A 22,454-nucleotide genomic window follows, 5' to 3' on the forward strand; every position below is an offset into this window, starting at 1 on the left:
AACAGTGCTGTTCACGATAAATGGTAGTTACCGTTCATTTAGAAAAAAATCTTTTCATTCGCAAACTCCTCAAGCGCACCTGAAACAAGGTGCCCGCGGTAATCGCCGAATGTAGTTCAATACACTTGGACCTGCACGCCATTCTGGTGAAACCCCTCGGCATTACAAATGTAGTAATTAGAGGGATGATTATCGCGGTAGTCTTCACCATCACTGTTATTTTTAGTTGTTTAATCTGTGCACTTGTGGAATGCCACACATACCTTTGGTGGGGCCGTCGAAAACCTCGACGTAGTCGAAGGAGCACAACTCGTCAAATTCCAGAGAGATGACCTTGAAACGCAGGATAACGATGCGACCAGGATCGACGTTGACGAGCGTCCAGCAGTCGCTGTTGTGCGGATAGTGCGACGGGTACCCGGGACTCGTCAGGTTGCCTTCTTCACCAGTCAGCGTGCCGCCGCACTCATCGCCGTCGACCCCTGCGTTACCGCAAACAACAAGGTTTTCTACAATCTACAGCTTCCTTCAGAAGTAAGCAAGCCAATTCATGTGTTTATATATGTTTTTTACTCGAACAGCCTCAGTGTGCTTCATTATGTGCAATGTTTTCCGCGCGAGAATGACTGTTGCCTGTTAGATCATTTGCTGCGTGTCGATTCTGTTTTTGGTGAACTATTGTACCTCGTAGGTAGTACATATGCCCTCCTATTATCACCTATGTCTTTATAAAGTGGCGCGTTGGATTTCTAATGTATTCCTGCTTTATTTAGTGTGATTATTATATTTATTTTCATGTACCTTCGCTTCCATTACTTATGAGTGGTTGGAGCCTAGTCAAGCTGCACTGTAGCAGCTTTTTCTCCGGCCACCTTTTTCTTCTTGTAAAGTTGCGAAATAGAGTTACTTTTATTAATTAATTAATTAAGTAATTCCCTCTGGCGGAGTATTCGGGGTAAGCAGTAAGACTTCCAAAGGCTCCTGAAAGCTCCAAACATTCGTCCTCAGAAAGGCAGTTATACACATTAATATTTACTAATTATTTCATATATTTCAATGGATGTGCAAAGGCATAGACGCCGATGTTTGGACCAATAGCTGAAGCTAGTTTAGGCCCATTTTGGAAACATAATCAGCAGTGAAAACACTACTGGAGGGCGCATGATGAAAATCCTCAGGATAATTGCAGAGACATTAAGTGACTTGGAAAAAAGCATGTTAAGAAACGTGGTTACAGAAAAGCACATAAAAAAAGACAATTCTCAAAGAAATAATATGGCATGTACAGATATAATATCACCCGCTTTGCTGACACGTAGCCATTTAATTGGTCTTTGGCTGTGGCGGCTTCAGGCGAGCCCCCTACATAGTAGCAGTATAAAGGTCTCGGTTTTGTTTGTTTGTTTGTTTGTTTGTTTGTATAACAAAGGAAAGTTCAGTGTTTGCATGTCTCGGATCAGATATGTCGCTCTTCCTCTTCCATCTGCTGCTACACATTCTGTTTAAGAAAACCATACTCTCAACTAAATGTTTGTGAAACTCAGCAAACAATCTAATGAAAATAAAGGAACATTGCCGCCTTCAGGGCGCATGATGCAAATCTCCAGGAGAATTCCAGAGACATTAAGTGACTTGGAAAAAAGCATGTTAAGAAATGTTGTTACAAAAAAAGCACATAAAAAACACGACAGTAAAAAAAAGACATGTACAGATATAATATGACGCGCTTGGCTGACACGTAGTCATTTGTCTTTGGCTGTTGCGGCTTCAGGCAAGCCCCCTACATAGTAGCAGTATAAAGGTCTCGGTTTTGTTTGTTTGTTTGTTTGTTTGTTTGTTTGTTTGTTTGTTTGTTTGTTTGTTTGTTTGTTTGTTTGTTTGTATAACAAAGGAAAGTTCAGTGTTTGCATGTCTCGGATCAGATATGTCGCTCTTCCTCTTCCATCTGCTGCTACACATTCTGTTTAAGAAAACCATACTCTCAACTAAATGTTTGTGAAACTCAGCAAACAATCTAATGAAAATAAAGGAACATTGCCGCCTTGAGGGCGCATGATGCAAATCTCCAGGAGAATTCCAGAGACATTAAGTGACTTGGAAAAAAGCATGTTAAGAAATGTTGTTACAAAAAAAGCACATAAAAAATACGACAGTAAAAAAAAAAGACATGTACAGATATAATATGACGCGCTTGGCTGACACGTAGTCATTTAATTTGTCTTTGGCTGTTGCGGCTTCAGGCAAGCCCCCTACATAGTAGCAGTATAAAGGTCTCGGTTTTGTTTGTTTGTTTGTTTGTTTGTTTGTTTGTTTGTTTGTATAACGAAGGAAAGTTCAGTGTTTGGTCTCGGATCAGATATGTCGCTCTTCCTCTTTCATCTGCTGCTACACATTCTGTCTAAGAAAACCATATCAACTAAATGTTTTTGAAACTCAGCAAAGAATCTAATGAAAATAAAGGAGCATTGCCGCCTTGAGGGCGCATGATGCAAATCTCCAGGAGAATTCCAGAGACATTAAGTGACTTGGAAAAAAGCATGTTAAGAAATGTTGTTACAAAAAAGCACATAAAAAATACGACAGTAAAAAAAAGACATGTACAGATATAATATGACGCGCTTGGCTGACACGTAGTCATTTAATTTGTCTTTGGCTGTTGCGGCTTCAGGCAAGCCCCCTACATAGTAGCAGTATAAAGGTCTCGGTTTTGTTTGTTTGTTTGTTTGTTTGTTTGTTTGTTTGTATAACAAAGGAAAGTTCAGTGTTTGCATGTCTCGGATCAGATATGTCGTTCTTCCTCTTTCATCTGCTGCTACACATTCTGTCTAAGAAAACCATATCAACTAAATGTTTGTGAAACTCAGCAAAGAATCTAATGAAAATAAAGGAGCATTGCCGCCTTGAGGGCGCATGATGCAAATCTCCAGGAGAATTCCAGAGACATTAAGTGACTTGGAAAAAGCATGTTAAGAAATGTTGTTACAAAAAAGCACATAAAAAATACGACAGTAAAAAAAAAGACATGTACAGATATAATATGACGCGCTTGGCTGACACGTAGTCATTTAATTTGTCTTTGGCTGTTGCGGCTTCAGGCAAGCCCCCTACATAGTAGCAGTATAAATGTCTCGGTTTTGTTTGTTTGTTTGTATAACAAAGGAAAGTTCAGTGTTTGGTCTCGGATCAGATATGTCGCTCTTCCTCTTTCATCTGCTGCTACACATTCTGTCTAAGAAAACCATATCAACTAAATGTTTTTGAAACTCAGCAAAGAATCTAATGAAAATAAAGGAGCATTGCCGCCTTGAGGGCGCATGATGCAAATCTCCAGGAGAATTCCAGAGACATTAAGTGACTTGGAAAAAAGCATGTTAAGAAATGTTGTTACAAAAAAGCACATAAAAAATACGACAGTAAAAAAAAGACATGTACAGATATAATATGACGCGCTTGGCTGACACGTAGTCATTTAATTTGTCTTTGGCTGTTGCGGCTTCAGGCAAGCCCCCTACATAGTAGCAGTATAAAGGTCTCGGTTTTGTTTGTTTGTTTGTTTGTTTGTTTGTTTGTATAACAAAGGAAAGTTCAGTGTTTGCATGTCTCGGATCAGATATGTCGTTCTTCCTCTTTCATCTGCTGCTACACATTCTGTCTAAGAAAACCATATCAACTAAATGTTTGTGAAACTCAGCAAAGAATCTAATGAAAATAAAGGAGCATTGCCGCCTTGAGGGCGCATGATGCAAATCTCCAGGAGAATTCCAGAGACATTAAGTGACTTGGAAAAAGCATGTTAAGAAATGTTGTTACAAAAAAGCACATAAAAAATACGACAGTAAAAAAAAAGACATGTACAGATATAATATGACGCGCTTGGCTGACACGTAGTCATTTAATTTGTCTTTGGCTGTTGCGGCTTCAGGCAAGCCCCCTACATAGTAGCAGTATAAATGTCTCGGTTTTGTTTGTTTGTTTGTATAACAAAGGAAAGTTCAGTGTTTGGTCTCGGATCAGATATGTCGCTCTTCCTCTTTCATCTGCTGCTACACATTCTGTCTAAGAAAACCATATCAACTAAATGTTTTTGAAACTCAGCAAAGAATCTAATGAAAATAAAGGAGCATTGCCGCCTTGAGGGCGCATGATGCAAATCTCCAGGAGAATTCCAGAGACATTAAGTGACTTGGAAAAAAGCATGTTAAGAAATGTTGTTACAAAAAAAGCACATAAAAAATACGACAGTAAAAAAAAGACATGTACAGATATAATATGACGCGCTTGGCTGACACGTAGTCATTTAATTTGTCTTTGACTGTGGCGGCTTCAGGCAAGCCCCCTACATAGTAGCAGTATAAAGGTCTCGGTTTTGTTTGTTTGTTTGTTTGTTTGTTTGTTTGTTTGTATAACAAAGGAAAGTTCAGTGTTTGGTCTCGGATCAGATATGTCGCTCTTCCTCTTTCATCTGCTGCTACACATTCTGTCTAAGAAAACCATATCAACTAAATGTTTTTGAAACTCAGCAAAGAATCTAAAGAAAATAAAGGAGCATTGCCGCCTTGAGGGCGCATGATGCAAATCTCCAGGAGAATTCCAGAGACATTAAGTGACTTGGAAAAAAGCATGTTAAGAAATGTTGTTACAAAAAAAGCACATAAAAAATACGACAGTAAAAAAAAAGACATGTACAGATATAATATGACGCGCTTTGCTGACACGTAGTCATTTAATTTGTCTTTGACTGTGGCGGCTTCAGGCAAGCCCCCTACATAGTAGCAGTATAAAGGTCTCGGTTTTGTTTGTTTGTTTGTTTGTTTGTTTGTTTGTTTGTTTGTTTGTATAACAAAGGAAAGTTCAGTGTTTGCATGTCTCGGATCAGATATGTCGTTCTTCCTCTTTCATCTGCTGCTACACATTCTGTTTAAGAAAACCATACTCTCAACTAAATGTTTGTGAAACTCAGCAAAGAATCTAATGAAAATAAAGGAGCATTGCCGCCTTGAGGGCGCATGATGCAAATCTCCAGGAGAATTCCAGAGACATTAAGTGACTTGGAAAAAAGCATGTTAAGAAATGTTGTTACAAAAAAAGCACATAAAAAATACGACAGTAAAAAAAAAGACATGTACAGATATAATATGACGCGCTTTGCTGACACGTAGTCATTTAATTTGTCTTTGACTGTGGCGGCTTCAGGCAAGCCCCCTACATAGTAGCAGTATAAAGGTCTCGGTTTTGTTTGTTTGTTTGTTTGTTTGTTTGTTTGTTTGTTTGTTTGTATAACAAAGGAAAGTTCAGTGTTTGCATGTCTCGGATCAGATATGTCGTTCTTCCTCTTTCATCTGCTGCTACACATTCTGTCTAAGAAAACCATATCAACTAAATGTTTTTGAAACTCAGCAAAGAATCTAATGAAAATAAAGGAGCATTGCCGCCTTGAGGGCGCATGATGCAAATCTCCAGGAGAATTCCAGAGACATTAAGTGACTTGGAAAAAAGCATGTTAAGAAATGTTGTTACAAAAAAAGCACATAAAAAATACGACAGTAAAAAAAAAGACATGTACAGATATAATATGACGCGCTTTGCTGACACGTAGTCATTTAATTTGTCTTTGACTGTGGCGGCTTCAGGCAAGCCCCCTACATAGTAGCAGTATAAAGGTCTCGGTTTTGTTTGTTTGTTTGTTTGTTTGTTTGTTTGTTTGTTTGTTTGTTTGTTTGTTTGTTTGTTTGTATAACAAAGGAAAGTTCAGTGTTTGCATGTCTCGGATCAGATATGTCGCTCTTCCTCTTTCATCTGCTGCTACACATTCTGTCTAAGAAAACCATATCAACTAAATGTTTTTGAAACTCAGCAAAGAATCTAATGAAAATAAAGGAGCATTGCCGCCTTGAGGGCGCATGATGCAAATCTCCAGGAGAATTCCAGAGACATTAAGTGACTTGGAAAAAAGCATGTTAAGAAATGTTGTTACAAAAAAAGCACATAAAAAATACGACAGTAAAAAAAAGACATGTACAGATATAATATGACGCGCTTGGCTGACACGTAGTCATTTAATTTGTCTTTGGCTGTTGCGGCTTCAGGCAAGCCCCCTACATAGTAGCAGTATAAAGGTCTCGGTTTTGTTTGTTTGTTTGTTTGTTTGTTTGTTTGTTTGTTTGTTTGTTTGTATAACGAAGGAAAGTTCAGTGTTTGCATGTCTCGGATCAGATATGTCGCTCTTCCTCTTTCATCTGCTGCTACACATTCTGTCTAAGAAAACCATATCAACTAAATGTTTTTGAAACTCAGCAAAGAATCTAATGAAAATAAAGGAGCATTGCCGCCTTGAGGGCGCATGATGCAAATCTCCAGGAGAATTCCAGAGACATTAAGTGACTTGGAAAAAAGCATGTTAAGAAATGTTGTTACAAAAAAAGCACATAAAAAATACGACAGTAAAAAAAAAGACATGTACAGATATAATATGACGCGCTTTGCTGACACGTAGTCATTTAATTTGTCTTTGACTGTGGCGGCTTCAGGCAAGCCCCCTACATAGTAGCAGTATAAAGGTCTCGGTTTTGTTTGTTTGTTTGTTTGTTTGTTTGTTTGTTTGTTTGTTTGTATAACAAAGGAAAGTTCAGTGTTTGCATGTCTCGGATCAGATATGTCGCTCTTCCTCTTTCATCTGCTGCTACACATTCTGTCTAAGAAAACCATATCAACTAAATGTTTTTGAAACTCAGCAAAGAATCTAATGAAAATAAAGGAGCATTGCCGCCTTGAGGGCGCATGATGCAAATCTCCAGGAGAATTCCAGAGACATTAAGTGACTTGGAAAAAAGCATGTTAAGAAATGTTGTTACAAAAAAAGCACATAAAAAATACGACAGTAAAAAAAAGACATGTACAGATATAATATGACGCGCTTGGCTGACACGTAGTCATTTAATTTGTCTTTGGCTGTTGCGGCTTCAGGCAAGCCCCCTACATAGTAGCAGTATAAAGGTCTCGGTTTTGTTTGTTTGTTTGTTTGTTTGTTTGTTTGTTTGTTTGTTTGTTTGTTTGTTTGTATAACGAAGGAAAGTTCAGTGTTTGCATGTCTCGGATCAGATATGTCGCTCTTCCTCTTTCATCTGCTGCTACACATTCTGTCTAAGAAAACCATATCAACTAAATGTTTTTGAAACTCAGCAAAGAATCTAATGAAAATAAAGGAGCATTGCCGCCTTGAGGGCGCATGATGCAAATCTCCAGGAGAATTCCAGAGACATTAAGTGACTTGGAAAAAAGCATGTTAAGAAATGTTGTTACAAAAAAAGCACATAAAAAATACGACAGTAAAAAAAAAGACATGTACAGATATAATATGACGCGCTTTGCTGACACGTAGTCATTTAATTTGTCTTTGACTGTGGCGGCTTCAGGCAAGCCCCCTACATAGTAGCAGTATAAAGGTCTCGGTTTTGTTTGTTTGTTTGTTTGTTTGTTTGTTTGTATAACAAAGGAAAGTTCAGTGTTTGCATGTCTCGGATCAGATATGTCGCTCTTCCTCTTTCATCTGCTGCTACACATTCTGTCTAAGAAAACCATATCAACTAAATGTTTTTGAAACTCAGCAAAGAATCTAATGAAAATAAAGGAGCATTGCCGCCTTGAGGGCGCATGATGCAAATCTCCAGGAGAATTCCAGAGACATTAAGTGACTTGGAAAAAAGCATGTTAAGAAATGTTGTTACAAAAAAAGCACATAAAAAATACGACAGTAAAAAAAAAGACATGTACAGATATAATATGACGCGCTTTGCTGACACGTAGTCATTTAATTTGTCTTTGACTGTGGCGGCTTCAGGCAAGCCCCCTACATAGTAGCAGTATAAAGGTCTCGGTTTTGTTTGTTTGTTTGTTTGTTTGTTTGTATAACAAAGGAAAGTTCAGTGTTTGCATGTCTCGGATCAGATATGTCGTTCTTCCTCTTTCATCTGCTGCTACACATTCTGTCTAAGAAAACCATATCAACTAAATGTTTGTGAAACTCAGCAAAGAATCTAATGAAAATAAAGGAGCATTGCCGCCTTGAGGGCGCATGATGCAAATCTCCAGGAGAATTCCAGAGACATTAAGTGACTTGGAAAAAAGCATGTTAAGAAATGTTGTTACAAAAAAAGCACATAAAAAACACGACAGTAAAAAAAAGACATGTACAGATATAATATGACGCGCTTGGCTGACACGTAGTCATTTAATTTGTCTTTGGCTGTTGCGGCTTCAGGCAAGCCCCCTACATAGTAGCAGTATAAAGGTCTCGGTTTTGTTTGTTTGTTTGTTTGTTTGTTTGTATAACAAAGGAAAGTTCAGTGTTTGCATGTCTCGGATCAGATATGTCGTTCTTCCTCTTTCATCTGCTGCTACACATTCTGTCTAAGAAAACCATATCAACTAAATGTTTTTGAAACTCAGCAAAGAATCTAATGAAAATAAAGGAGCATTGCCGCCTTGAGGGCGCATGATGCAAATCTCCAGGAGAATTCCAGAGACATTAAGTGACTTGGAAAAAAGCATGTTAAGAAATGTTGTTACAAAAAAAGCACATAAAAAACACGACAGTAAAAAAAAGACATGTACAGATATAATATGACGCGCTTGGCTGACACGTAGTCATTTAATTTGTCTTTGGCTGTTGCGGCTTCAGGCAAGCCCCCTACATAGTAGCAGTATAAAGGTCTTGGTTTTGTTTGTTTGTTTGTTTGTTTGTTTGTTTGTTTGTTTGTTTGTTTGTTTGTTTGTTTGTTTGTTTGTTTGTTTGTTTGTTTGTATAACAAAGGAAAGTTCAGTGTTTGCATGTCTCGGATCAGATATGTCGTTCTTCCTCTTTCATCTGCTGCTACACATTCTGTCTAAGAAAACCATATCAACTAAATGTTTTTGAAACTCAGCAAAGAATCTAATGAAAATAAAGGAGCATTGCCGCCTTGAGGGCGCATGATGCAAATCTCCAGGAGAATTCCAGAGACATTAAGTGACTTGGAAAAAAGCATGTTAAGAAATGTTGTTACAAAAAAAGCACATAAAAAACACGACAGTAAAAAAAAGACATGTACAGATATAATATGACGCGCTTGGCTGACACGTAGTCATTTAATTTGTCTTTGGCTGTTGCGGCTTCAGGCAAGCCCCCTACATAGTAGCAGTATAAAGGTCTTGGTTTTGTTTGTTTGTTTGTTTGTTTGTTTGTTTGTTTGTTTGTTTGTTTGTTTGTTTGTTTGTTTGTTTGTTTGTTTGTATAACAAAGGAAAGTTCAGTGTTTGCATGTCTCGGATCAGATATGTCGTTCTTCCTCTTTCATCTGCTGCTACACATTCTGTCTAAGAAAACCATATCAACTAAATGTTTTTGAAACTCAGCAAAGAATCTAATGAAAATAAAGGAGCATTGCCGCCTTGAGGGCGCATGATGCAAATCTCCAGGAGAATTCCAGAGACATTAAGTGACTTGGAAAAAAGCATGTTAAGAAATGTTGTTACAAAAAAAGCACATAAAAAACACGACAGTAAAAAAAAGACATGTACAGATATAATATGACGCGCTTGGCTGACACGTAGTCATTTAATTTGTCTTTGGCTGTTGCGGCTTCAGGCAAGCCCCCTACATAGTAGCAGTATAAAGGTCTTGGTTTTGTTTGTTTGTTTGTTTGTTTGTTTGTTTGTTTGTTTGTTTGTTTGTTTGTTTGTTTGTTTGTTTGTTTGTTTGTTTGTATAACAAAGGAAAGTTCAGTGTTTGCATGTCTCGGATCAGATATGTCGTTCTTCCTCTTTCATCTGCTGCTACACATTCTGTCTAAGAAAACCATATCAACTAAATGTTTTTGAAACTCAGCAAAGAATCTAATGAAAATAAAGGAGCATTGCCGCCTTGAGGGCGCATGATGCAAATCTCCAGGAGAATTCCAGAGACATTAAGTGACTTGGAAAAAAGCATGTTAAGAAATGTTGTTACAAAAAAAGCACATAAAAAATACGACAGTAAAAAAAAGACATGTACAGATATAATATGACGCGCTTGGCTGACACGTAGTCATTTAATTTGTCTTTGGCTGTTGCGGCTTCAGGCAAGCCCCCTACATAGTAGCAGTATAAAGGTCTCGGTTTTGTTTGTTTGTTTGTTTGTTTGTATAACAAAGGAAAGTTCAGTGTTTGCATGTCTCGGATCAGATATGTCGCTCTTCCTCTTCCATCTGCTGCTACACATTCTGTCTAAGAAAACCATACTCTCAACTAAATGTTTGTGAAACTCAGCAAACAATCTAATGAAAATAAAGGAGCATTGCCGCCTTGAGGGCGCATGATGAAAATCTCCAAGAGAATTCCAGAGACATTAAGTGACTTGGAAAAAAGCATGTTAAGAAATGTTGTTACAAAAAAGCACATAAAAATACAACAGTAAAAAAAAGACATGTACAGATAGAATATGACGCGCTTTGCTGACACGTAGTCATTTAATTTGTCTTTGACTGTGGCGGCTTCAGGCAAGCCCACTACATAGTTGCAGTATAAAGGTCTTGGTTTTTGTTTGTTTGTTTGTTTGCTTGATTGTTTGTTTGTTTGTTTGTTTGTTTGTTTGTTTGTTTCAAAGGAAAGTTCAGCGTTTGGTCTCGGATCAGATCTGTCTCTCTTCCTCTTCCACCTGCTACTACACATGCTGTCTAAGAAAAGCATGCTCTCAATGAAATGGTTATGAAACTCAACCAAAAATCTATTGAAAATAAAGAAACAGTGCCTTAAAGCGGTCTCTGAATCCTATTTCTGCCCACTCCTGTCGCTCCGTAAATTCCAGAAGAACCATAACCACATGTAAAAATACCAACTGCGGTAATGAGCGAAATGGCTCATACCGTGTACCTGTATATTTTGTTCTCAGTTACGGTCAGTCTTATCTGGAAATGTCAGGTTTTCAGTATCCTGTGTGTCTTGATGTGTGACAGCAAATGGGGGGCAAAATGCGTGGTTACGGCTGCAAACGTCAGACCAGGAGTACCAGAAGCATTAGATATTTCTGCTGCGAAAATGATTGGCTGGATAGCAGATTTATTTCCTTATATTTGATGCGCAATAGGCAGCAGAATATGAGGGTATGTGCATTCGTGTATGGCATTAAGTTCAGCGTGGCAGAGCCCGCCTTAAAATAGGCGGCGAAACCTTACAGCGAAGGCGCTAAAGATATCGCTCAAGAATCTGGTTTTCGTCACACGTAGTTTCCTTGGGAGGCCAACTGTGAAGATGTCCAGCCAGATACCACTCGCAGCTTATTGTGCAAAGACAGCGCCTAATCTAGAACGATGCGGGTGCAAGGTGTTTGCGCCTCCACCAAATCTCGGGAAAGATTTATTGCCGACGGTTGTCTTTGTCAGACGTAGCGATCGTTGTCTATAGTCTTGACAGGATCAGCTCGAAGCCTGCGGCTCGAGCGACGCTAGTCTGCTTTGTTTGTTCTCGCGTAGTCGTCCCATTCTTCACCACAGAACACATATGTTCTTAGCGGGACGGTTACCTATTGTCGCGATAGGATTAACGACCACCAGCTTTCCTAAAGAAATGTGGATTGGTGATCTTGTTTATTCTACTTTGCTGAATGTAAGCTCCGCAACAAGCAAGCTACAAGTGTCGACTGTGTAATCGCCTTCCTGCATGTTGGAATCTTCAGATACGAGCATCTTCCTAATCAAAACTGACCCGCGACTCCTGAGTCCTTGAAAAATTCAAGGACAAACCCCTTTTCTTCGTACGAGTCGTCCGATTTGAAGACCACCGTGACGCCCGTCGAGTTGGTGGCGATGGTATGGTTCCTCATCACACCGCACACCTTGCCCAAGGACACTTGGTCCGGACCAATGAGGACGTCGGCGCTGTCGTACCTGTAAAGTTGAAAAGGTGCAAACTTGGCTTACATGTTTCCATTTTGTCTAAGTGAGCACAGAGTCACTGAGGACCATGAATAAAGAGAACGGCAGAAAAGGAACGGACATCAGTTAAGAACCGAAACGTTGCTAATAGGGTACGTGGCTTTCTTGCTAGGGTATGTAGAGAAGTCGAAAATCATAATAAATCAAGGTTCTTATCGCTCACAGTGATAACCGACCTGTAAGTGTTTCCGTAATTCGTCAGAACAGAGGGCCGAGGTGAATTCCTGTCAGCTTCTTCAGCCTGGAGAAACACTGGAAGTGTGGAGTAGTGTACACTTCCAACGGACCGTTTGGGCGCAGTGCGGACATTCAGAGTGCGCGTATCATCTCGGTATCACCCGAGGTATGTCTAAGCTGAGGCTCCTCAGCCCTTTTAATTGGCGTAGGATGTGTCCAACAGCTGAGGGCATGTTAGTGTTTCAGTGTTGCCCGCCATTCTGTTTCCGGCGTTGTCTTCCGGCGAAGTACGATATCACGTATCGGCACATCCAAAACATATCCGACAGAAAGCATTGTTTGTATCACCTGCTTCAGATCGCCAAGAATTGGCGTCATGCCAGTGTGTATCCTCCGAGCTACAAGCCAAGTCCACGGCCCAAAGAAATTTCGTGCCTATTTCCCATCTAATTTATTCAGGATAAGCCGATTATACGTCACGTACTTTTGTCTGTGACATGTTTTTCTAGGGTAATTATAGATGCTGTCCACTTAGAATACATGTCATCACCGTCTACCATAAAGTGTGATTTAAGGCGCAATGGCAGTGGGGCTGATTGTTCTGCCAAGCAATAGAAAATAAGCGGCCCGCCTATCAAAGCAGCCATTTTATCGCGTTCTGCCTATGCTGCCGACAAGTAACAGTGCAGACGCCCTTTGTTCTTAACCGCGCATATTTTTAAGTGGCTAGTCAGTGTGTAATACTGAAAGTGTGTAACGTCATGCAAGCCGTTCCTTATTGTGAACAGGAACTCAAGAACATCAGCTTATACGGTGCCACATATGGCTGTATAACAAGTTGTGTGACATTGTGGCAGGAAATCTTACACAGCGTACTCTACGATACAAGTTATTCTCCTTTAAAAGCGCCGTAAATTATTACTGCAATAGATTACAGCAGTTCGTGCTAACATCCACTTCGGATAGGTCGCTTTGGTTGCAGTTTGCCGATGTATGCCACATAGCCTTAAATTCGGCTGTTTCAATCAACCGATTACAAAATAATCAAGTTCCGAGTAGCATTCATTACTTGTAGCTCTTCCTAAAACTTCTACTCTCTTCCAAAATGAAATGTACAGGGTCGGTCACTCTTACAGTAAACACGCAAGCGCTTGGCCGTGGTATGCAGAGCGCCAGGGCACATGTGTCTCTCGCGACCGCGCACCGAAGCCAAGTGGCAAACGGCGCGGAGCGCCACAAGGTGCCTCTGCGCCTGCACCACTTTTATTTAATGCCCCTCCGCGTCGGAACCACTGGCGCGCCGAGGAGCGCGGCCACAACGCTCTCGCGTGTTCACCGTAAGAGTGACCGACCCTGTACCTAAAACTTCTGTTCCCTGCGCCTATTTTTACTGCTTAGAGATGAAGAATGAATCGGAGCCTGCCCAGCAGCTGGAAGTGTAGCTGGAACTACAGAATACAGCAGCTCTCATGTCCGTCCGCACTAGGATCTCGCGGCCGTCATCGTAGGCTGGCCGAAAGCAATGACAGCATTCTCCCCGCTCACATCTTGTACCGACAGTAGCACCGCCTCTCGCGAGCGCATTCTAGCGCTCACTGAGTCGTGGCTCAGTCTACCGAGGTTCCATTCAGTCGACGGTCTAGTATTGAACTCTTACCCCTTACAAAGATTTCTTTAGACAGTCCATAGACTGTCTATGGACTTTAGTCTATGAAGTCTATAGACTGTCTATAGACAAATCTTTAGACCAGTCTATAGACAATCTATAGATTTATGGCCATACACTTTTAGTAGACTTTTGTCTATAGACAGTCCATAGACAAATGTCTACTGAAAGAGTAGATAGGTCCATAGACAGTCTATAGACACAGGTCCATAGACAGTCTATAGAAGATTTATAGATTTACGGCCGTACACTTCCTATAGACTTCTGTCCATAGACCGTCTATAGACAAATGTTTACTGATAATAGACACAGGTCTATAGGCAGTCTATAGGTGATCTATAGACTTAGGTCATACACTTCCTGTAGATTTCTGTCTATAGACAAAAATCTACTGGTCCAGTAGACATAGGTCTATAGACTGTCCATAGACATTCCACAGTTATGTGGCCTGCGCATGCATTTTACATGCTTTAGCGCCTCATGACCTGTGAGGAACGTGGATCAGAGAGGGAACCATCTCGTTTTCTCTTAGCGAAAAGCAAAAGGAGGGTATGGACTTGTGCGGCGCATAATATATGCGCAAAGCGGCAGACAAATGGTAGTCGTCATCGTTTTTGTTGCCGTTGTGGCTGTCCAGCATGTGGGATCGGGCAGTCCTACTGAAACGTTCCATATGAGTCGCTGGTATGAAATTATGGTAATGCAGAGTCCATAAGATAAAAAAAAAATTATATAGTAGTAATTGGTTTTTGGTGGAAAGGAAATGTCGCAGTATCTGTCTCATATATCGTTGGACACCTGAGCCGCGCCTAAGGGAAGGGATAAAGGAGGGAGTGAAAGAAGAGAGGAACAAATAGGTCCGTAGTGGAGGGCTCCGGAATAATTTCGACCACCTGGGGATCTTTAACGTGCACTGACATCGCACAGCACACGGGCGCCTTAGCGTTTTTCCTCCATAAAAACGCAGCCGCCGCGGTCGGGTTCGAACCCGGGAACTCCGGATCAGTAGTCGAGCGCCCTAACCACTGAGCCACCGCGGCGGGAAAATTATATAGAAATCCATATCTGGTCTGTACGGAGTCCGCAAGCACTCCAATTAATTTCCATACGATTTTTACAAAGCGTACATGACGTAATATGGTGTCCGTAAAATTATATACATGCTTCCATATAGTCCATACCGACTCCATATGCTCCATACTTACTCCATCAAACTTCTTATGGAGAATTATGAAATTATGGAATTCATCACATGGAAACTTTTTCGCCTGCTGGCCCGAAAGACGCGGGTTCGATCCCGGCCGCGGGGGTCGAATTTCGATGGAGGCGAAATTCTAGAGGCCCGTGTACTGTGCGATGTAAGTGCACGTTAAAGAACCCCAGGTGGTCGAAATTTCCGGAGCCCTTCACTACGGCGTCCCTCATAGCCTGAGTCGCTTTGGGACGTCCAACCCCCCTAAACCAAACCAAAAAACATGGAAACTTTTACCAGGTAGGGACGTCCTTATGTTGAGCTCAAAACATCTTGCAGTAATGGTTGGTTTGGTTTATGGGGGTTTAACGTCCCAAAGCGACTCAGGCTATGAGAGACGCCGTAGTGAAGGGCTCCGGAAATTTCGACCACCTGGGGTTCTTTAACGTGCACTGACATCGCACAGTACACGGGCCTCTAGAATTTCGCCTCCATCGAAATTCGACCGCCGCGGCTGGGATCGAACCCGCGTCTTTCGGGCCGGCAGCCGAGCGCCGTAACCACTCAGCCACCGCGGCGGCTGTCTTGCAGTAATGTCACTGCCACCAGGAGGCTGACTTATTAAAGTCAGTAGCAAACTGATTCTTGTCATGTAAATGAAAGGACGCCTGAACGCCGGCCGGGTGACTGACACTGAAAGCATCTAGACTTCGTCTCTTTCATGACATGAATAGGTCTCTCCCGAAACTAGTCGGCAGTCATACAAGTTGTACAGCGCGTATTCGTACAGCTGAAATGCGTACAGCTCTCAACGCTGGGTGCCGACGTGTCATGAAATTAAGTGTGTACGCACTCGCAGCCCGGCGACTCTTCAATCTGCACGTTGACGAATCGCAGCGTGATGTCAGCGTCGGCGGTGATGAACCAGCGACATAGTTGGCTAGAGTCGTAGTGCCTCGGGTATCCCGGTGAGTAGATCCTCGTAGGCAGCGATAGAGCAGTCAGGTTGCCGCCGCACTCTGCAGAGACAAGTCAGAAAATAAGCACTAAAAAAACTCTGCTGGGTACTTTAAACCACTGCTTTTAAAGTATTGACTTTTCCGGTTTGTACTATGTACAGTCTTTGTCAAAACTATACAGCCCAAGCGGTCTGCTTCAGAGCCTTGGAGCGGTAATCCTCTTGCATACTTGTGAACCCTAACATTACGAAGGCGGGAGGATCCTATAAGTCGTCAACCCTGTCATGTTTAAGACTACCGAATGTGATAAACAGCCCCGCTTACACAGCTTGGAAGGAAACCCTTTGGGCTGTCCATTTTTGACAAAAACTGCACATTACCTACGGTCTTTCGCTGCGGAAATTACTGAAGCAACTCAAAGTGCTTGTAGACATCACCGCCAACAGTGCATCAGAGACGACTCCCCGGCGGCAACAAGGCTAGAGTGGTTAGCTTAAAGGAAGTTGCACAAGGACGTCACTCCCTCGGGGGAGGGGGGGGGGGTAAGTTGAAGCCCCTCAATGGAACAACAGTAAAGCAAAGCTTGGAACTTTATGGCTTCCCTTCTCTGTTAGCACGCCGCCAGATAATCGATCCTCCCATTGGCCGAGGCACCGTGGTCACGTGTTATCGCGCGCTTTTTTGCTCCGCAGAAGACGCCAGCGCCATTGTCGGGGGTAGGTATCGCGCTTCGTTTTCTTTCTGTGCAACAGCTTTGGAGGGAAGTGTTTTTCCATCTTTCACGGCGTCTACGCATTGCGGCGATGCGGAGCTTCTGTTGCGCGTATGGATGCAACAACCGAGGAGTCAGTGGGAAAATATTTTTTTGCAATTCCGTCCGGAAAAAGCAATGCGGCTCGCCGAAAGGTTTAGCTGCACAGGATCGGCCGGGAAAACATTTATAATGTGCTGGCTGTGAGGTGAGTGGCCGTCCTTCAGTTGTGAGTCGTGTTTGTTTTTTTCCTGGGCATTTGGTGCGAAGCGCGAGCAACTGCAGTCCTTCTTCGCAGTAAATGCTCTTTGGCATAGTTGTAGATGGACTCGTTCGCTCGTAGGCTACGAAAGTTGTGCTTCTTGTTGTCTTATGCCCACCGTGCCAGCTCTGCTAGATTCTGCAGGTGCAGCTTTGATGTGCGCATTTCGTGGCCTGTCGACGTGGTTGCAGTCAGACTATTCCACGGGCTCGACTGGAAAGTTACGCTTCATATTGTTTGAGCCCCCACGTTTACGTTGCTCGCTTTGGAGGTCTTTCATTTTGCGCTCTGCTGCAGAGATTTTTGTCGCAGTTGGACTCCTCCGCTTACGAACCCCATACTTAAGAGGTGGTTCTCGCTGTCTGATACCCGCTGCACATGGTGCTCGCAATATAGGTCTAGCCTTTATGTTGCGCGCATTGCTTGCCGTATTTGTGTCGTTACAGATGTACTCCTTCGCTCACGAATTCGATAGTAAAAAGGTGGTTCTTGCTGTTTGAGCCTACGGTGTTCTTGCTGCTCGTGGTGCAGGCCTATCTTTCTTGTTGGGCGCATCGATGAACGTATTTGTTTTGTTGCAGTTGGACTCCGTCGCTCACAAACTGGGCGCCGAAGGGGTGGTTATCGCTGCTGAAGACCGCGCTGTTCATGCTGCTCGCGATTCAGGTCTATCTTTCGTGTTGCGCGCATTGCTGAACGTACTTGTCAGGCGGGGTTCATACCAAAATCGGGCCTTACTGTGCCTAGGCACACTGACTCAGCTATCGCTTGAATACTCGATATCTGCGCGGATAATAATTGAGAATGCAAGCGAGTACATCCGTTAAACATAGCTGTAGACATTTTGGGTCCAAGGCCGTCGTCGCTGCCGCCAATTCGTGCAAAAATCGCGCTGCGTGGAACTTTTGTAACGGGGATAGGTGGTGTCAAATGAATCACCAACGCAGCGGGGCGCGCACTGATCCTGACGATTTCCAACGTCCAGCTTTGGCAAAGCTCTTACGGCCTTTTGTGGGGTCTGTGACGTGTTAACACTTGTGCATGTTTTTCAAGTTATGAAAGATCACGCTCTCTGTATATTTTTCGTGGTTTCTATTGTTCCTCGTAAGGCTGTGTCATACAAAATCTTACTTTATCACTTCCCCGAAGACCAGTTTGGCAGCCATGCCCTCACAAAACGCTAAGTAAATATGAAGAGCACATAATCAGGCGACTACAAACTAATACTCTGCCCAATCCTTACCTAATGAGTAAATGGTACCCAGAAACCTACCATTCGTCCTGCCCCTTATGTGGAGCAGTTGGCACACTCTTTCACGCGGTTTGGGAATGTCAAGAAAACCCAGACTTGGACAGCAATCCCGATCCGACTCAGGAGCGCTGGGAGGCAACTCTTCATAGCCACAGCCCACTCGACCAGAAATTGCTTGTTGAGAGGGGCCGGATTATGATGGCGACCAATGGGTTCTCGTACTGAACCCACCCAGTTTTTATGATCTGAATAAATGTCTTTCCTCCTCCTTCGGAATTACGGTATAAAGAAATTAAGGCCAGATGCAGTACCAAGCTCTTTTTTGCATCGAAAGCAGCCCACACCCAGGAGTGGGAAGGCTCTGAACCTAACAACACGTGACCTACTGCTTTCTAATCACATGTTTGCTTGCTACCATAACAAACCTTGCAAGAACATATTTCTCATAACTGTCCGAAAGGTACAGCTGCTTACAGCAGGTGAGATTATAAAAGTTTGGTCTCGAGACATTGACAATGTTTCAGCAGAAATATGGGAGACTTACCCATTCTATTTTCTGCTATTTTCTCCTTGTTTTACAATTTTCACTTCAAGCAACTTCCTAAACGAACCAACGTGTTTGCTTCGGAGAGAACTGAGTAAATTCGAGTTCTGATTTTTCAGCATTGGTTTCTTTCTTCTTTTTCACGCTACTTCGACCGAAAGCGATTAATTAACTGCGGCAGTCCAGGCTACTGCGCGTTAGGCATGGAGAGTACAAGGGGGAAGGCAATGTTCTCTTACAAGCCATTGTTGCATATGCTGACCCAAGATAATCAACTAAACAAGAAGCATTCGAATGACTCATGTGGCGCGGTAGCTTCTCACGGAACAGCGTTTAAATGCCTTTTTCGGTTGCTGTTAATCAACACAGACTATTAACCCTACATCAAAATTGTGATTACAACCGTGTTACAGTGCGCAACTCTAGGACATCGTATTCGCCTATTAACAAACAACCATAACGTGGCTACCGTCAGTAGGATATTTTGCACGGTAGCCTGCGAGGTGTCCGATGTATATTAACTCCGAAATAATCTCCAAGCTTTCCTGCGCTACAAAATTAAATTTGAGACGAGTAATCACCTACACACTAAATAGCACAGCCCGTTGCATTAACGAAGGCGCCTTTGAGAGAATATATTATAGGAGCACTAAACTGTCATCCGCTCAGATAAAGCCTAAAGCCCCTCCATGACGTTTTTTTCCGACCAGTTTAAAGCGGTAGCGTCATGGAGGGGCTTTAATAAAGCCTAGGCCGCACATCCAGTCGCATGTCGGTCCACTTCCTCTTTGCGGAGTTAAATTTTTAATACGATTGGGCAAAAGACGCCAGTTGAAAAGCATGACTCCGAGACATTCACTATAGTGCCGTGATCTCGCTCGCGCACGCCACTTCCAAAGTATGCTCCGCAATGAAAGTAATCGCAGGACAAAAAGTTTCGATAAAGCAGCGCAGCGTTTGTCGCGGCCGTTATTTCAGTAACTGATTTTTCGATCTTCCATGTCATCCTGTCATTTCGACCAAAGCCAAGGCAAAAAACGCAACACAAAATTCATTCGGCCGCGCGGTCTGCTGCGCGTCAAAAGGCGAGCGTTGGGATCGTCTGCTAGCATTCCCCGGCCTAGGTGCCGCCACCGTCAGCGCCCAGGAGGAGCCGAGAAAAGGAGCGCCGGCATAGGAGGAGGAGGGAAGAGATGTCGTTACTAGAGCATTGCTCTAAGCCGGCCTTTCCTGCCTTGGTGTGAGGAGTATATATATTTGATGGAAAGAACAACATTCCCTAACGACACAAAGACGATGAACAGACCACGCGTAGATATAAAGAAAAAAGCTCCTTCAGAGGCACTTTTCCCACAATGCATTGATTTCAAAAGCTGTCCCAATTTGCTTTGGGACGCACGCAACGCTCAAAATATTCGCTGTCTCGGGACGGGCTTATGCTTTTTATCTTGATTCTTTTATTGGCCATTGATGAGCCTCCATCCCGCCTTGGTTCCCGCACACAGCGCCCGTTAATATCAGTGCCCAAACATAATTCATTTAGAATAGAAATCAGCTAGACATACGAGATGGAGTGGTACTCCAAACATCCAACGAATAAGCGCTCTCCAGCAGCAATTCTTCATAATGCGAAAAAAAAGTGTTTTCTCGCGTGGGCGAGTGTAGACATAAGCGTGAACTGTTTTGCAGTAGCGGCGTAGCATATTCTTGAGACTGAACCTCGCTGCAAGGCTCTCGCATGTCCAACAGTCTTGGGTAAAAATTTGGAACGTTAGAAAATTGTAAAGTTTTCTTATAGATATATTGAAGATAATGGTTCATCCTTCCGATGCGTCGCCAAATCTTTCTTTTAAAGTCTTTCTAAATCGCATCAAGCAGCTGACGCTGCCCTAACAAACTAATGGGGAACGCTTTTGCCGATAGCAAAGCCGTTACCAGCAAAAAAATGCAAGCCTGCCGACAGGAGACCTGCGGATGCATTGATTGTTGTAGCGAAATTTTACAATATATGAAAAAATTCCGTTCATAAACATTTTTCCGTTCAAAAATGCTTTTGTCCAGAATTGCTGGGTAGTGGGTGTGCCTCGCCCGTACACAAATATCCGTCCGCCACGTCCTCCGGGCGGGAGAGTGCAAAGCCGCGTGCGGAACCGTGGCGCCATCCTTCGGTTTTCTACGGAACCCGTTGTAAAACAGTGATGGCGGGGGAAGGAGGTGAGCGGACTCTCGGGCTGCCCAACAGGCGTGTAGCTTTCCTCCATGTTTATCATCGCCCAAACACCACGAGGACTGCTGCACGGCACAGCGTAGGCTCCTTCGCGCCGCGTGCTGGCTTCGCCCGCCACGGGACTAGGAAGACGCCGTTCTTAACTCATGCGTTCCTCCGGGCGCAGCGCCGCATGTGGGCACCAGGGGCAGGCGGATAGTTTCGCCAGAGTTCGTTTAGGTTCGCCTCCGTGTTCTCCCTTCGTTCTTGCGCCAAGGTCACCCGTCTTTTCTACCTCCATTTTGGCGTGCAGGTGACCAGCAGTGCGTTGACAACGAGAGCTAAAAGCATTCCATGTTTTAAAGGGGCTCTAATAAAGTTGCAGTATGCCTGGGATGTTAAACCATCTCGCTTCATGCATATTGTCCAGCGAGAATTTTGGTAATACGTTTTGTAGAAGCTGCGTGTATGTAGTCGAAATTTAAATTTCCACGTCTTCGCGCCTTTTCCTCTTTTCTCTTCACGTTTTGCACGCTGCACTTTTTGCCCCACTTCCGGCAGCGGAGCTTCCTGCCACGCCGGAGCTACGCGGCTTATTGGCCGCGGCCATGGTAGCTGCCTGACGTTTGAATGTAACCATTACCCACCTCTCAACTTGTATACACAGGTGCGAGCGACGGAGGAGAGTGCGAGCATGAAAAAGCCAGGTGGAAGGGCTCGCCAACTTTCGCGCGTGATTGTGGGTTCTGTGCTGGGTGTAGAATTGTATTATTTGGCTGAGGCATTCATGCCAACACAATGCAGTGATTGAGAGAGTTGATGTGCTCTTCTCTGATGTTGTTTCAGAGCCCCTTTAAAACTCAAACCAAGGTCAATAGGATGCCATTGCAATTCAGCGAAAGCCATGCTAAATCACACAACTTGAGCGAAGTCCAAACTAATGAAACCAGTTAAGGAAAGCCAACGAAAGGTATATTGGGAGTCCCACTAACGCACGATGGTATTTTAGGCTTACAACCTTTATAAGAAGCTTAGAGCCCAGAGGGTTTGCTTCTGCGCGATACTGTATAACTCGTTATAAATCGCCAGCGTTTCAAGTCTATTTAAGGCGAGGAGATATCTCGTTCTCATCCAACCGAAAGTTAAGCCTTCCATGGACGACGCAGAAACCCTGCAGCACAGCTCAGAATCAAACATTTTCTACTCTTTTGAAAAAGGCTGTACATGGTGTGTTGCTACAGCTGTAGGCGTAAAACTATTACTCACCTCTAAACTCGCGTACGGAGTTGGCTGCTGGTATGGAGAGGGCCCGTTTCTCACGCAGGACGCGAACTGAGTCGTCCGCTGTGTCGATGGACAACTGCAGGCACCTGCGCAAGACGTCAGAGACGAGTGACCATTCTGAATTCATTCGAAGCGTCCATAAGTGAGCCACTAACATTATAGCCAATGAAGCCGACATGCTATATATCTGCAGGGGGGGGGGGGGGGGGGCGTTCAG

At 43.2% G+C, this 22,454-nt stretch overlaps 1 protein-coding gene across 1 annotated transcript in view; it reads right to left on the reverse strand.

Annotated features, from left to right (window-relative positions):
* Positions 1-22,454, reverse strand: part of LOC144101407 (mannan-binding lectin serine protease 1-like) — a 45,758-nt gene that overhangs the window by 18,685 nt on the left and 4,619 nt on the right. Inside the window, exons 2-5 of the mRNA XM_077634557.1 lie at positions 22,220-22,323; positions 15,833-15,998; positions 11,715-11,896; positions 264-482 (exon numbers count right to left, since the gene is read on the reverse strand). Coding sequence (XP_077490683.1) covers positions 264-482; positions 11,715-11,896; positions 15,833-15,998; positions 22,220-22,323 — 671 coding nt within the window. The remainder of the gene's footprint in view (positions 1-263; positions 483-11,714; positions 11,897-15,832; positions 15,999-22,219; positions 22,324-22,454) is intronic.

This window comes from Amblyomma americanum, chromosome 8 (assembly GCF_052857255.1).
Source record: "Amblyomma americanum isolate KBUSLIRL-KWMA chromosome 8, ASM5285725v1, whole genome shotgun sequence".
Taxonomy (NCBI): Eukaryota; Metazoa; Arthropoda; class Arachnida; order Ixodida; family Ixodidae; genus Amblyomma; species Amblyomma americanum.